Source organism: Babylonia areolata, chromosome 20 (genome assembly GCF_041734735.1).
Source record: "Babylonia areolata isolate BAREFJ2019XMU chromosome 20, ASM4173473v1, whole genome shotgun sequence".
Classification (NCBI taxonomy): domain Eukaryota; kingdom Metazoa; phylum Mollusca; class Gastropoda; order Neogastropoda; family Buccinidae; genus Babylonia; species Babylonia areolata.
The window spans coordinates 3,831,183-3,846,276 of NC_134895.1; the positions used below are offsets into that span (position 1 = coordinate 3,831,183).

At 46.4% G+C, this 15,094-nt stretch overlaps 1 protein-coding gene across 1 annotated transcript in view; it reads left to right on the forward strand.

Moving 5' to 3' along the window:
• Positions 1-15,094, forward strand: part of LOC143294889 (uncharacterized) — a 35,524-nt gene that overhangs the window by 19,284 nt on the left and 1,146 nt on the right. The window contains exons 10-13 of the mRNA XM_076606409.1: positions 723-890; positions 2,777-3,057; positions 7,080-7,265; positions 12,383-15,094. The exon at positions 12,383-15,094 is cut by the window's right edge and continues 1,146 nt beyond it. Of these exons, the coding sequence (XP_076462524.1) occupies positions 723-890; positions 2,777-3,057; positions 7,080-7,265; positions 12,383-12,424 (677 nt within the window). The 3' untranslated portion in view covers positions 12,425-15,094. The remainder of the gene's footprint in view (positions 1-722; positions 891-2,776; positions 3,058-7,079; positions 7,266-12,382) is intronic.

Sequence of the window (15,094 nt, forward strand, 5' to 3'; positions counted from 1 at the left end):
GACATGCAAGATGAATAAAACTTCCATGCTTAGCAAAAGAAGTTCCTGTTTGAACAAAAAATGATAAAAATGACTGCTCTTGTTGTTGTGTCAGAATATCAGATCAAAGTGCCAGGTTTAGAGAATTTAAAAAATATAAATATAACAGTAAATTCAGTTTGCATATAACTTAGCTTCTTTTTAAAAAATTTTTGTGCCCATCCCAGAGGTACAATATTGTTTTAAACAAGATGACTGGAAAGAACTGAATTTTTCCTATTTTTATGCCAAATTTGGTGTCAACTGACAAAGTATTTGCAGAGAAAATGGCAATGTTAAAGTTTACCATGGACACACAGACACACACACACACACACACACACACACACACACACACACCAGGTTAAAACATAGACTTACTTTGTTTACACAAGTGAGTCAATGATAATCACAATCATAATCATAATGTAAATTTATTTTAACACTAATGAACAATGTAACAGGCACCCTGTGACCCCAGTACCCTTTGACCTCTGCAACCTGTGAGCCCTGCACGACCCATGTGCCTTGTGACCCCTGTACCCTGTGACCCTTGTACCCCATGACCCAAGTATGAACCCCAGAACCCTGTGACCCCTGTAACCTGTAACCCCTGTATCTTGTGACCTCTGATCCCTGTGACCCCTGTACCCTGTGACCCATGTATGACCCCAGTACCCTGAGACCCGTGTACCCTGTTTCAGAACACCGGCACAAGCGTATCCGGTACCAGCTGAAGGTGGCGGTGAAGACGCGAGACAAGTTCCAGCTGGAGTACTCCATCAAGGAGTTCAAGAAGGCGGAGCTCTCTGATGACGACATGGACCTTCAGAAGGCACAGAAACTGCTGCGACAGATCGGCGCCAAGGAAGGTGAGGTGACGGCTAGGTTCTGGTCTGACCCGTTGAGAAGTGTACACATTGGGAAGTTTTCTGGGTACTGGATTTACTTTCTTGCAGATTTGAAACCTGGTTAAGTATTTTAAAATGTGTGTGTGTGTGTGTGTGTGGTGTGTGTGTGTGTATGTGTGTGTGGTGTGTGTGTGTGCGTGAGTGTTTTTGATGTGTGTGTGTTTGCGTGTGTGTGTGTGTGTGTGTGTGCACGAGTGTGTGTGTTCAGTGTGTGTGTGTGTCTGTGTTTTATGTGTGTGTGTGTGTGTGTGTGTGTGTGTGTTGTGTGTATGCTAGTGCTATGTTTGTCAAATCACATTCTCACATTACTCATGCATTGACCAGAACTTCAGTCAGTGATTCAGAGTTTACATGAGGTATTCGAAAAGTGTGCGTTACAGCTGCATGCTTTGATACCATCACTTCACATGTTCATGTATCTGATTATGCTTTTAGCTAGATATGTGTGTGCATATTTGTATGCAGGTATGTGTGTTCCATGATGAAATATTCTCATTGCATTGTCGCACAGCTGTTCTCAGTTCACTGATGCATGTTGATGTACAGTTATGAACCAAGATGTGATTCTCTTGTGCCATTGTGTTGTGCCATTGTGTTGTGCCATTGGACCGTGCCATTGTGGTGCACACCCTTGTCCATGGCAGCTAACTGCTGTGGAGATGAGTTTCTGTTTCAGTTTCAGCTTCCTGAGGAGGCACCACAGCGTTCAGACAAATCCATATACGCTACACCACATTTGCTAGGCAGATGCCTGACAGCAGCATAACCCAGCACGCTTGTCAGGCCTTGAGTGCATGCTTACATGTTTGTGTACCTATCAGAGTGGATTTCTTTTTACATGATTTGGCCAGAGGACAACACTCTCACAGCCATAGGTTCTTTTTCAGTGTGCCAAGTGCGTGCTGCACACGGGACCTTGGTTTATCATCTCATCCAAAAGACTAGACGCTCAGTTTGATTTTCCAGTCAAACTTGGAAGAAAGGGCAAGAGCGGGATTCAAACCCACACCCTCATGGACTCTCTGCATTGGCAGCTGAGCGTCTTAACCATTCTGCCACTTTCCTCCTGTTTTTGTGAAGATGAAGTGTAAGGAACAGAGGGGATCAGTCAGGACACATCATGGCATAACACAGACATGTTTCTCTCCTACCTTCGCTGATCTGGTCCATGTTGTTCAGTCATGTATCGGTTCATAACCGCCACACTGAGCGTTGTTATTGTATGACACTGGTGTTGTTGTTGTTGTTGTTGTTTCTGTGGTTGTCTGTGCCAGCCTGTGTATGTTGTTCAGTCATGTATCGGTTCATAACCGCCACACTGAGCATTGTTATTGCATGACATTGGTGTTGTTTTTTGTTGTTGTTGCTGTGGTTGTCTGTGCCAGCCTGTGTATGTTGTTCAGTCATGTATCAGTTCATAACCGCCACACTGAGCATTGTTATTGCATGACATTGGTGTTGTTTTTGTTGTTGTTGTTGCTGTGGTTGTCTGTGCCAGCCTGTGTATGTTGTTCAGTCACGTATCGGTTCATAACCGCCACACTGAGCATTGTTATTGCATGACATTGGTGTTGTTGTTTTGTTGTTGTTGCTGTGGTTGTCTGTGCCAGCCTGTGTATGTTGTTCAGTCATGTATCGGTTCATATCCGCCACACTGAGTGTTGTTACTGACACTGGTGTTGTTTTCGTCGTTGTTGTTGCTGTGGTGCAGGCCCTTCACCAGGCCATGACCAAATTGTTATTTATTGTGTTCAGTCACGTATCTGTTCATGTCTGCCACACTGAGTGCTGTTACTGCATGACACTGTCGTTGTTGCTGTTGTTGCGGTGGCGTGGCCCTCACCCAGGCCTGCACAAGGCCATGACCAAGCGGGAGATAGAGGACCTGGAGAAGGCCATGACCTTCATCAAGAAGCACGGCTTTGAGGCGGAGCTTGCGCAGGAGATGATGACGGCCGGCAAGCTGCTGGGCAGGCTGCGGCGCCTGGAGAGGATCCGCCATGAGATCCTGGAGCTGAAGCAGTCCACTGTGGCCGAGATCCGCAGCTACACCAAGCCCCCGCCCATCGTGCACACGGTCATGACCGCGGTCTTCCTCTTGCTGGGCCACGCCGAGAAAGAAACCAAGGTGATCTGTTTTTGGGTGGTCAGCTGTCAGGTTGTGACAGGTGGTCTGCAGGGGGTCAGTGGGAATCTGATCATTGCTGTGATCTGTTGGGGTCAGTAGGAATCTGATCATTGCTGTGATCTGTTGGGGGTGAGTAGGAATCAGATCATTGCTGTGATCTGTTGGGGGTCAGTAGGAATCTGATCATTCCTGTGATCTGTTGGGGGTCAGTAGGAATCTGATCATCACTGTGATCTGTTGGGGGTCAGTGGGAATCAGATCATCACTGTGATCTGTTGGGGGTCAGTGGGAATCAGATCATCACTGTGATCTGTTGGGGGTCAGTGGGAATCAGATCATCACTGTGATCTGTTGGGGGTCAGTAGGAATCTGATCATCACTGTGATCTGTTGGGGGTCAGTGGGAATCAGATCATCACTGTGATCTGTTGGGGGTCAGTGGGAATCAGATCATTACTGTGATCTGTTGGGGTCAGTAGGAATCAGATCATTACTGTGATCTGTTGGGGCCAGATCAGATCATTACTGTGATCTTTTGGGGGTCAGTGGGAATCTGATCATTACTGTGATCTTTTGGGGGTCAGTGGGAATCAGATCATTGCTGTGATCTGTTGGGGGTGAGTAGGAATCTGATCATTGCTGTGATCTGTTGGGGTCAGTAGGAATCTGATCATTGCTGTGATCTGTTGGGGGTCAGTAGGAATCAGATCATTACTGTGATCTGTTGGGGTCAGATCAGATCATTACTGTGATCTTTTGGGGTCAGTAGGAATCTGATCATTGCTGTGATCTGTTGGGGTCAGTAGGAATCTGATCATTGCTGTGATCTGTCGGGGGTCAGTAGGAATCTGATCATTGCTGTGATCTGTTGGGGGTCAGTAGGAATCAGATCATTGCTGTGATCTGTTGGGGGTCAGTAGGAATCAGATCATTACTGTGATCTGTTGGGGGTCAGTAGGAATCAGATCATTACTGTGATCTGTTGGGGTCAGTGGGAATCAGATCATTACTGTGATCTGTTGGGGTCAGATCAGATCATTACTGTGATCTGTTGGGGTCAGTAGGAATCAGATCATTTCTGTGATCTGTTGGGGTCAGTGGGAATCAGATCATGACACTGACAATGACCGGTGCAGGAGGGACAGTGTCAGATCAGTGAAGGACACAGGAAGAAGAAGCTGGTCAGACAGCTTGGTGGTGTCATGTGCTGTGCTGACCCTCTCTGTGAGACATCCAATGTCTGTCCAACCAAGCCCTATCCTTCATACTCCCCATATCCCTGAACTGCTCAACACTCAGATCAGATCAGAGACTGACACAAGGGTACACTTGGGCCAAACTGTGAGGAGGAGGAATTTTGTTTAATGTCCCATCACCCATATGGGTGATTGAAGACATTTTGTTAAAGTATTTATGAATACATCTGAGTATTATCAGTTAGAAGGGGTGGGAGATGTGGATGAATGGAGGGTTGGGAGAAACTGGGCAAATGAGGGTAAAAATGTGGGTGAAATTTGGAAGAAAAAAAAAACAAAACAAAAAAACCCCGCTAAATACAGTTACAGGAAATTACTTAAAGGACTTCGTAAAAGAGAAGTCGTTAAACTGACAAGCGAAACAACTGATAATGAATGCAAAAAGTCAAAAACATCAACGTTCTCAGTCACTTGTGAAGACACACTTTCGTGTACAAAAGGCTTCATCAAGCTACAGTGAAAAATTATATGCTCAATTGTCAGGTTACTAAAGCATATGCACTTGACATTAGAACAATACTTGGTCCGTAATGAATTTGATAGTAGTCTGAGAGCCAAACTGTGATGTGAGACCTGTATGACCAGTGGTTTCTCCACAGCAATGGGAGTCCATTTACAGTTAAACCTTTTGTGAAGGACTACGATTATGACTCTCCAACCAGGAGACAAGATTGCATTTGTTCTTATTGCTGCAGCCTTTGGGAACAATCCCAGTGCTGACTGTACTAGAGTGGTCTTGGCTGAGAGAGTGGGTATGATGTAACTTGGGCAAGACACTCTCCACTGTGATCAAAGTCTAGCCCAGATAGTTGGGACAGCAGTTACCTTCTCTGCTGTTCTGATGGTCTTAATCGGACATATCTGACTGTCATACAATACCGCTGGGTGTGATCTGGCTGAAGACTCTGAATTGGGGAGGAAAGTGAGCACAGAAGATGATGCAGGAACAATGACAAAACCAGACACATAGAACCCCAAGAAAAGAGGATGTAGCAGTATAACAAAAGTAATGACAAAATCAGACAAATAGAACTCCAACAGAAGATGATGTAGTTGTATAACAAAAGGAATGACAAAATCAGACACATAGATAGAACTCCAACAAAAGATGATGTAGCAGTATAACAAAAGGAATGACAAAATCAGACACATAGAACCCCAACAGAAGATGATGTAGCAGTATAACAAAAGGAATGACAAAATCAAACACACAGAACCCCAGCAAAAGATGATGTTGTAATATAACAAAAGGAATGACAAAACCAGACACATAGAACCCCAACAAAAGATGATGTTGCAGTATAACAAAAGGAATGACAAAATCAGACACACAGAACCCCAGCAAAAGATGATGCAGGAACATAACAAAGTAATGACAAAATCAGACACATAGAACCCCAATAGAAGATGATGTAGCAACATAACAAAAGGAATGACAAAATCAGACACACAAACGCCAACAAAAGATGATGCAGGAACATAACAAAGTAATTACAAAATCAGACACACTGAACCTTAAAAAAAGAAAAATAAATAAAAGCAAAGATGATGGAGTAACAACAAAGTAATACCAAGTCAGAGACACAAAACCCCAGCAGAAGATGATACAACAAAATAACAGACAATGAAGCACCAATATAAGCGAGCGAAAGACGTACCACATCATCACAAGGTGATTTGCCTCTCCTTGCCCTGACCCGGGGCAGGCGGGTGCAGCTCAGCGGAAGGGAGACGAGGATGGGTGGTAGGGGGGACAACAACAATACTGGGTGAGTGATTGCCCCTGTTGTCACCACCACCAGCATGCATGGTCTCCCTTCACGCCCACACTGTGTGCATGATCCTTGGGTGTCTCACGGGTCTGTCACCTGCTGCCCCATGGTTTGTGTGTGTGTGTCTGTGTGTGTGTGTGTGTGTGCATTGCATTGTTCTCTGAGTGACTGTGGAATCAATGTCTTGTGCATGATTAATGTTTTCACCGTCCTGTGCCTGCTATAGGTGCCTCAAAGACTGGTTCTTGGGTATGCTGAATGGGAAATTCATAGGAATGCTTTTTAAAATTTTTATTATTAATTAATTTATTTATTGATTATTCATTCCTTTATTTATTTACTTGTTTACTATTTGCATGTGTATTTATCAATTTGTTTATTTCTTTATTGATTGATTTATTTATTTATTCATTTTTTTCATCTGTTTGTTTACTTCCACAGAGTTTGTGATTGTAACGGCAGTGGCCCTGTGACCCAGTAACCACATTAGACAGCAACAAAACTTGGCCTTTGACCTGTTGACTCTTGCGAGCATTGGGAAAGTGGAAGCACTTTGACCTATAACCCCTTGGTCGATCAGGACATTGACCCTGTGACCTTTGGACACCTTTTAGCTTTGGGACAGACAGCATGGCTTGACCTTCGACCTACTGACTCATGAGATTTTACGGGGACAGGTGGTGTGAATGTGCAGAGAGCTGCTGACCTCTGACCCCTGTGATGACAAGAACAGTGGCAGGATGTGACCTGCAACCTGTGACTCTGGAACAGCCCTTGACACGTGACCTCTGACCCCTGTGATCTTGGGGAGTACAGTGACAGGACCTGACCTGTAACCTGTGACCCTGGAACAGTCCTTGACACAATGACCTCTGACCCACTGACCCTTGACACATGACACATGACCCTTGTGACCTTGGGGAGGACAGTGACGGGACCTGCCCTGTGATCCTGGAACAGTCCTTGACACATGACCTCTGACCCCCTGTGCACAGGACTGGAAGGCGGTGCAGGCGTTGGTGGGGAAGACGGGGAAGGAGAGCCTGAAGCGCCGGTGCCTGGAGCTGAAGCCCGAAAAGCTGCCACTGCCCACTGTCAAACGCTCCAACACCTTGCTGAGCAAGTTTGAGCTGGACGACGTCCGTGACATCTCTGCCGGGGCTGCCACCTTCTACGTCTGGGTATGAACAGCTTGTTCCCTGCACTCTAGCGTGGCCTTTACCAGAGACTGACATAAGCTTACATTTGGGCCAACAGCAGACTGAAATCAGTGTGATCAGTGGTTTTTCCCATCACTACAGTGGGAAGTCATTTACAGCTTGACTTTGTGTGAAGAACTATGACTCTCTGATGGTCGTAGTCGCACACGACTGACTGTTAGACATACTTGGATTGAACTGCAGGGATTTGTGGATTGGTCCATTTGTGTGGACAGACTGAGTGGGATGTTTGTGCTGTTTGAAATTTACATTCCTGACCACTTTGACAATGGCTGGAGCTTGTAGACAGCACACCGCACACCTGCATTACTGTAGTGACAGTGTGTAGGAAAGACGTCTTTAGAGTATTCCTGAGAAAAAAGTGATGCTGTGTGTCTGTGTGCATCCCTGACTGGTGTCAAGGAAAAACAAAGTGCAGTCAAGTAAAGAGCAGGCATGTACATCATCTTTCCCAGGACACTGACAGCCTGACTGCTGATGTTGTGTTTTGTTGTGTTGTGTTGTGCTGATGTTGTGTTGTGTTGTGCTGATGTTGTGTTGTTGTGTTGTGTTTAGCTGATGTTGTGTTGCATTGTGCTGATGTTGTGTTTTGTTGTGTTGTGCTGATGTTGTGTTGTGTTGTGCTGATGTTGTGTTTGGCTGATGTTGTGTTGTGTTGTGCTGATGTTGTGTTTTGTTGTGTTGTGCTGATGTTGTGTTTTGTTGTGTTGTGCTGATGTTTTGTTGTGTTGTGCTGTTGTTGTGTTGTGCTGATGTTGTGTTTGGCTGATGTTGTGTTGTGTTGTGCTGATGTTGTGTTGTGTTGTGCTGATGTTGTGTTGTGTTGTGCTGATGTTGTGTTGTGTTGTGTTGTGCTGATGTTGTGTTTTGTTGTGTTGTGCTGATGTTGTGTTGTGTTGTGCTGATGTTGTGTTTTGTTGTGTTGTGCTGGTGTTGTGTTTTGTTGTGTTATGTTGGTGTTGTGTTGTGCTGATGTTGTGTTTTATTGTGTTATGTTGGTGTTGTCTTGTGCTGTGTTGTGTTTTATTGTGTTATGCTGGTGTTGTGTTGTGCTGATGTTGTGTTTTATTGTGTTGTGCTGATGTTGTACTTTGTTGTGTTGGGGTTGGGCTGATATTGTGTTGTATTGTTTTGTTGTGTTGTGCTGATGTTGTGTTGGGTTGTGTTGTGCTGATGTTGTGTTGTGTTGTGCTGATGTTGTGTTGTGCTGATGTTGTGTTTTGTTGTGTTGTGCTGATGTTGTGTTGTGTTGTGCTGATGTTGTGTTGTATTGTGCTGATGTTGTGTTTTATTGTGCTGTGCTGGTGCTGTGTTTTGTTGTGTTGTGCTGTTGTTTTGTTGTGTTGTGGTTTGCTGATGCTGTGTTGATGTTGTGTTGTGCCAGTGTTGTTTTTGTTGTGCCATGTTATGTTTTGTTTTTTTCTTTGTGCTGATGTCATGCTTTGGTATGTCATGCCAATGTTGTGTTTTGTTGTGCTGGCATATGTTGTGTTGTGCTGTTGCTGTCTTTTGTTGTGCTAATGTTGTGTTGTGCTATCATGTTGTGTAGTTCTGTGCTGGTGTTTGTGTTGTGCTGTGCTGGTGTCTGTGTTGTGCTGTGCTGTGCTGGTGTTGTGTTGTGCTGTGCTGTGCTGGTGTTGTGCTGTGCTGTGCTGGTGTTGTGCTGTGCTGTGCTGTGCTGTGCTGGTGTTGTGTTGTGCTGTGCTGGTGTTGTGTTGTGCTGTGCTGGTGTTGTGTTGTGCTGTGCTGGTGTTGTGCTGTGCTGTGCTGGTGTTGTGTTGTGCTGTGCTGGTGTTGTGCTGTGCTGGTGTTGTGCTGTGCTGTGCTGGTGTTGTGTTGTGCTGTGCTGTGCTGGTGTTGTGTTGTGCTGTGCTGTGCTGGTGTTGTGTTGTGCTGTGCTGGTGTTGTGTAGTGCTGTGCTGGTGTTGTGTTGTGCTGTGCTGGTGTTGTGTGCTGGTGTTGTGTTGTGCTGTGCTGGTGTTGTGTAGTGCTGTGCTGGTGTTGTGTAGTGCTGTGCTGGTGTTGTGTTGTGTTGTGCTGATGTTGTGTTGTTGTGTTGTGTTTAGCTGATGTTGTGTTGCATTGTGCTGATGTTGTGTTTTATTGTGTTGTGCTGGTGTTGTGTTTTATTATGTTATGTTGGTGTTGTGTTGTGCTGGTGTTGTGTTTTATTGTGTTATGTTGGTGTTGTGTTGTGCTGGTGTTGTGTTTTATTGTGTTATGTTGGTGTTGTGTTGTGCTGATGTTGTGTTTTATTGTGTTATGTTGGTGTTGTGTTGTGCTGGTGTTGTGTTTTATTGTGTTGGGCTGATGTTGTGTTTTATTGTGTTATGTTGGTGTTGTGTTGTGCTGATGTTGTGTTTTATTGTGTTGTGCTGGTGTTGTGTTTTATTGTGTTATGTTGGTGTTGTGTTGTGCTGATGTTGTGTTTTATTGTGTTGGGCTGATGTTGTACTTTGTTGTGTTGGGGTTGGGCTGATATTGTGTTGTATTGCGCTGATGTTGTGTTTTGGTGTGTTGTGCTGATGTTGTGTTTTGTTGTGTTGTGCTGATGTTGTGTTGGGTTGTGCTGATGTTGTGTTGTGTTGTGCTGATGTTGTGTTTTGTTGTGTTGTGCTGATGTTGTGTTGTGTTGTGCTGATGTTGTGTTGTATTGTGCTGATGTTGTGTTTTATTGTGCTGTGCTGGTGCTGTGTTTTGTTGTGTTGTGGTTTGCTGATGCTGTGTTGATGTTGTGTTGTGCCAGTGTTGTTTTTGTTGTGCCATGTTATGTTTTGTTTTTTTCTTTGTGCTGATGTCATGCTTTGGTATGTCATGCCAATGTTGTGTTTTGTTGTGCTGGCATATGTTGTGTTGTGCTGTTGCTGTCTTTTGTTGTGCTATCATGTTGTGTTGTGCTGTGCTGGTGTTTGTGTTGTGCTGTGCTGGTGTCTGTGTTGTGCTGTGCTGTGCTGGTGTTGTGTTGTGCTGTGCTGTGCTGGTGTTGTGCTGTGCTGTGCTGGTGTTGTGCGGTGCTGTGCTGTGCTGTGCTGGTGTTGTGTAGTGCTGTGCTGGTGTTGTGTTGTGCTGTGCTGGTGTTGTGTTGTGCTGTGCTGGTGTTGTGCTGTGCTGTGCTTGTGTTGTGCTGTGCTGTGCTGGTGTTGTGTTGTGCTGTGCTGTGCTGGTGTTGTGTAGTGCTGTGCTGTGCTGTGCTGGTGTTGTGCTGTGCTGGTGTCTGTGTTGTGCTGTGCTGTGCTGGTGTTGTGTTGTGCTGTGCTGGTGTTGTGTTGTGCTGTGCTGGTGTTGTGTTGTGCTGTGCTGGTGTTGTGCTGTGCTGTGCTGGTGTTGTGTTGTGTTGTGCTGTGCTGGTGTTGTGTTGTGTTGTGCTGTGCTGGTGTTGTGTTGTGTAGTGCTGTGCTGGTGTTGTGTTGTGTTGTGCTGTGCTGGTGTTGTGCTGTGCTGTGCTGGTGTTGTGTTGTGCTGTGCTGGTGTTGTGTTGTGTAGTGCTGTGCTGGTGTTGTGCTGTGCTGTGCTGGTGTTGTGTAGTGCTGTGCTGGTGTTGTGTAGTGCTGTGCTGTGCTGTGCTGGTGTTGTGTTGTGCTGTGCTGGTGTTGTGTTGTGCTGTGCTGTGCTGGTGTTGTGTAGTGCTGTGCTGGTGTTGTGTAGTGCTGTGCTGTGCTGGTGTTGTGTAGTGCTGTGCTGTGCTGGTGTTGTGTAGTGCTGTGCTGTGCTGGTGTTGTGTTGTGTTGTGCTGTGCTGTGCTGGTGTTGTGTTGTGCTGTGCTGTGCTGGTGTTGTGTTGTGCTGTGTTGGTGTTGTGTAGTGCTGGTGTTGTGTTGTGCTGTGCTGGTGTTGTGTTGTGTTGTGCTGTGCTGGTGTTGTGTAGTGCTGTGTTGGTGTTGTGTAGTGCTGGTGTTGTGTTGTGCTGTGCTGTGCTGGTGTTGTGTTGTGCTGTGCTGGTGTTGTGTAGTGCTGTGCTGGTGTTGTGTTGTGTTGTGCTGGTGTTGTGTGCTGGTGTTGTGCTGTGCTGTGCTGGTGTTGTGTAGTGCTGTGCTGTGCTGGTGTTGTGTAGTGCTGTGCTGTGCTGGTGTTGTGTAGTGCTGTGCTGTGCTGGTGTTGTGTTGTGCTGTGCTGTGCTGTGCTGGTGTTGTGTTGTGCTGTGCTGTGCTGGTGTTGTGTTGTGCTGTGCTGGTGTTGTGTTGTGCTGTGCTGGTGTTGTGTTGTGCTGTGCTGGTGTTGTGTTGTGCTGTGCTGGTGTTGTGTTGTGCTGTGCTGTGCTGGTGTTGTGTTGTGTTGTGCTGTGCTGTGCTGGTGTTGTGTTGTGCTGTGCTGGTGTTGTGTTGTGCTGTGCTGTGCTGGTGTTGTGTTGTGCTGTGCTGGTGTTGTGTTGTGTTGTGCTGTGCTGTGCTGTGCTGTGCTGTGCTGTGCTGGTGTTGTGTTGTGCTGTGCTGGTGTTGTGTTGTGCTGTGCTGGTGTTGTGTAGTGCTGTGCTGTGCTGGTGTTGTGTTGTGTTGTGCTGTGCTGTGCTGGTGTTGTGTTGTGCTGTGCTGGTGTTGTGTTGTGCTGTGCTGTGCTGGTGTTGTGTTGTGCTGTGCTGGTGTTGTGTTGTGCTGTGCTGTGCTGTGCTGTGCTGTGCTGTGCTGTGCTGGTGTTGTGTTGTGTTGTGTTGTGCTTGGTGTTGTGCTGTGCTGTGCTGGTGTTGTGCTGGTGTTGTGTTGTGCTGTGCTGGTGTTGGTTGTGTGTTGTGCTGTGTTGTGTTGTGCTGGTGCTGTGCTGTGCTGTGCTGTGCTGGTGTTGTGTTGTGTTGTGTTGTGCTGTGCTGGTGTTGTGTTGTGTTGTGCTGTGCTGGTGTTGTGTTGTGTTGTGCTGTGCTGGTGTTGTGTTGTGTTGTGTTGTGCTGGTGTTGTGCTGTGCTGGTGTTGTGTTTTGCTGTGCTGGTGTTGTGCTGTGCTGTGCTGGTGTTGTGCTGTGCTGTGCTGTGCTGTGCTGGTGTTGTGTTGTGTTGTGCTGGTGTTGTGCTGTGCTGGTGTTGTGTTGTGTTGTGCTGGTGTTGTGCTGTGCTGCACTGATATTCTCTTTTGTGTGTGCTTTGTGGGTCAGGCCACAGCCATGATTGAAGAGGTGCTGGACAGACAGGAGTAGAGGACCACAGCACTGCACAGCACCGTCCCTGTGACCCAGGCAGACAGCTACTACAGGACCACGGTGTGTTGCACGTCACTGGTCAGGCAAGGACAACATAACAGAGGACAACATCACAGCACCATCCAAGAGGACAACATTACAGCACCAGGCAAGAGGACAACATTACAGCACCAGGCAAGAGGACAACATTACAGAGGACAACATCACAGCACCATCCAAGAGGACAACATCACAGCACCATCCAAGAGGACAACATCACAGCACCATCCAAGAGGACAACATTACAGCACCAGGCAAGAGGACAACATTACAGCACCAGGCAAGAGGACAACATAACAGAGGACAACATCACAGAGGACAACATTACAGCACCAGGCAAGAGGACAACATCACAGAGGACAACATCACAGCACCACCCAAGAGGACAACATTACAGCACCAGGCAAGAGGACAACATCACACAGGACAACATCACACAGGACAACATCACAGCACCATCCAAGAGGACAACATTACAGCACCAGGCAAGAGGACAACATCACAGAGGACAACATCACAGAGGACAACATCACACAGGACAACATCACAGCACCATCCAAGAGGACAACATCACACAGGACAACATCACAGCACCATCCAAGAGGACAACATAACAGAGGACAACATCACACAGGACAACATCACAGTACCATCCCAGAGGACAACATCACAGCACCATCCAAGAGGACAACATAACAGAGGACAACATCACACAGGACAACATCACAGCACCATCCAAGAGGACAACATAACAGAGGACAACATCACACAGGACAACATCACAGTACCATTCCACAGGACAACATCACAGTACCATTCCAGAGGACAACATCACAGCACCATAGGACAACATCGCAGCACCATGCCATAGGACAACATCACAGCACCATAGGACAACATCACAGTACCATTCCAGAGGACAACATCACAGCACCATAGGACAACATCATAGCACCATGCCATAGGACAACATCACAGCACCATAGGACTACATCATAGCACCATAGGACAACATCACAGTACCATTCCATAGGACAACATCGCAGCACCATGCCATAGGACAACATCACAGCACCATAGGACAACATCACAGCACCATAGGACAACATCACAGCACCATAGGACAACATCACAGCTCTGATACAACACTTCTGTGTGTGGATGGAAAAGAGATGTATACAATTACTGACTCTAACAGCAGTCACTAAAGACAGGCACTGAAGCGGATTTGTGTAAAGGACGTCGGCCCATCGCACTGAACTACATTAACAGTTACTGAAGACACTAACCATTACCAAAGGCACGCTTACCAAAGGACATTGCTGTGAGGCTGTGTTTTCAACACAACACTGAAGTGTTGCCTGACTTTGACACAAGCATATACATCGATAACACAGACACACAGATGACACAAGCATACACATAGATACAAAGATGCTCAGGTGATACAAGCACACACATAGCGCAGTGAACACCAGATGACACAAAGCCTACACACAGATAACACAAAGAACACCAGATGACACATGAACACACGAGAGTCGTGTTTGCAACACCAGTACATACAGGAGAATCATTCATTCGACATGGATACAGACAAGAATTACCATGCATGTACACAAACGAAAGTGCACATTATCACACACAGATGGCAGCCTTAACTCACTCAGTACGGCCAGTCCTCTCTTCTCCTCTACACAGGCCCCTCAGATGTCCAGTGGGTGTCTGAATGACCCAACCTTTAGCTTCCGTCGTCAGAATTGTGGTATTCTTTGTCAACATTCACGTCTTGAGTATAAGAGCCTTCCGCTTGCAATATTTTGATGATGGTAATTGGGGTGAAATGCTGTTAACGTCATCTCTTTCGCCGTTCGTATGGAGAAAGTTAAAGATTTTACTGTTTAATTTTACAAAGAGAGATCAGTGGAGGGGGTATGGTACATGTGGGATGGGGGATGGGGGGGGGTATCTATGACGTCAGAAGGATAAAGGTTCAGCGTCACTGACTGTGACACAGTGGTCTGGCAGTGGTCACAGCACCGGGTTCTCACCTTAGTTTCCTGAGTTTGATTCCCTGTTGCACCTGGTGAGCTAAGGGTGGAGATTTTTATGCTCTCACAGGTCAACATATGTGCAGACCGGCTGGTGCCTGATTTCCTGTTGCACCTGGTGAGCTAAGGGTGGAGATTTTTGTGCTCTCACAGGTCAACATATGTGCAGACCGGCTGGTGCCTGAACCCCCTTCGTGTGTTAACGCACTCAGAAGATAAAGATACGCATGTTAAAGATCCTGTGATCCATGACAGCGTTGGGTGGTTTATGGAAATGAAAACATACCCATCATGCACACCCACAAAAACGGAGTACGGCTGAGTACAAGGGGGGTGGGGTGGGGGGTACATAAACAAAATGGTCATACACTGAAAATGTTACATGTCTGTGTGAGTGTGTGTGTGTGTGACTGAACGATGAGCACCCGATGGCAGCTGTAAGTCGGCTCTACCCATGTAGGCAGCCTGCTGTGCAAATGACCCTTGTTAAGTGCCTGGAGCTTAGCCTCTGACTGAGGGTAGGTGATGTATAGGTATCCATACCATCATCATCATGGTATGACTGACAGTTCTACAC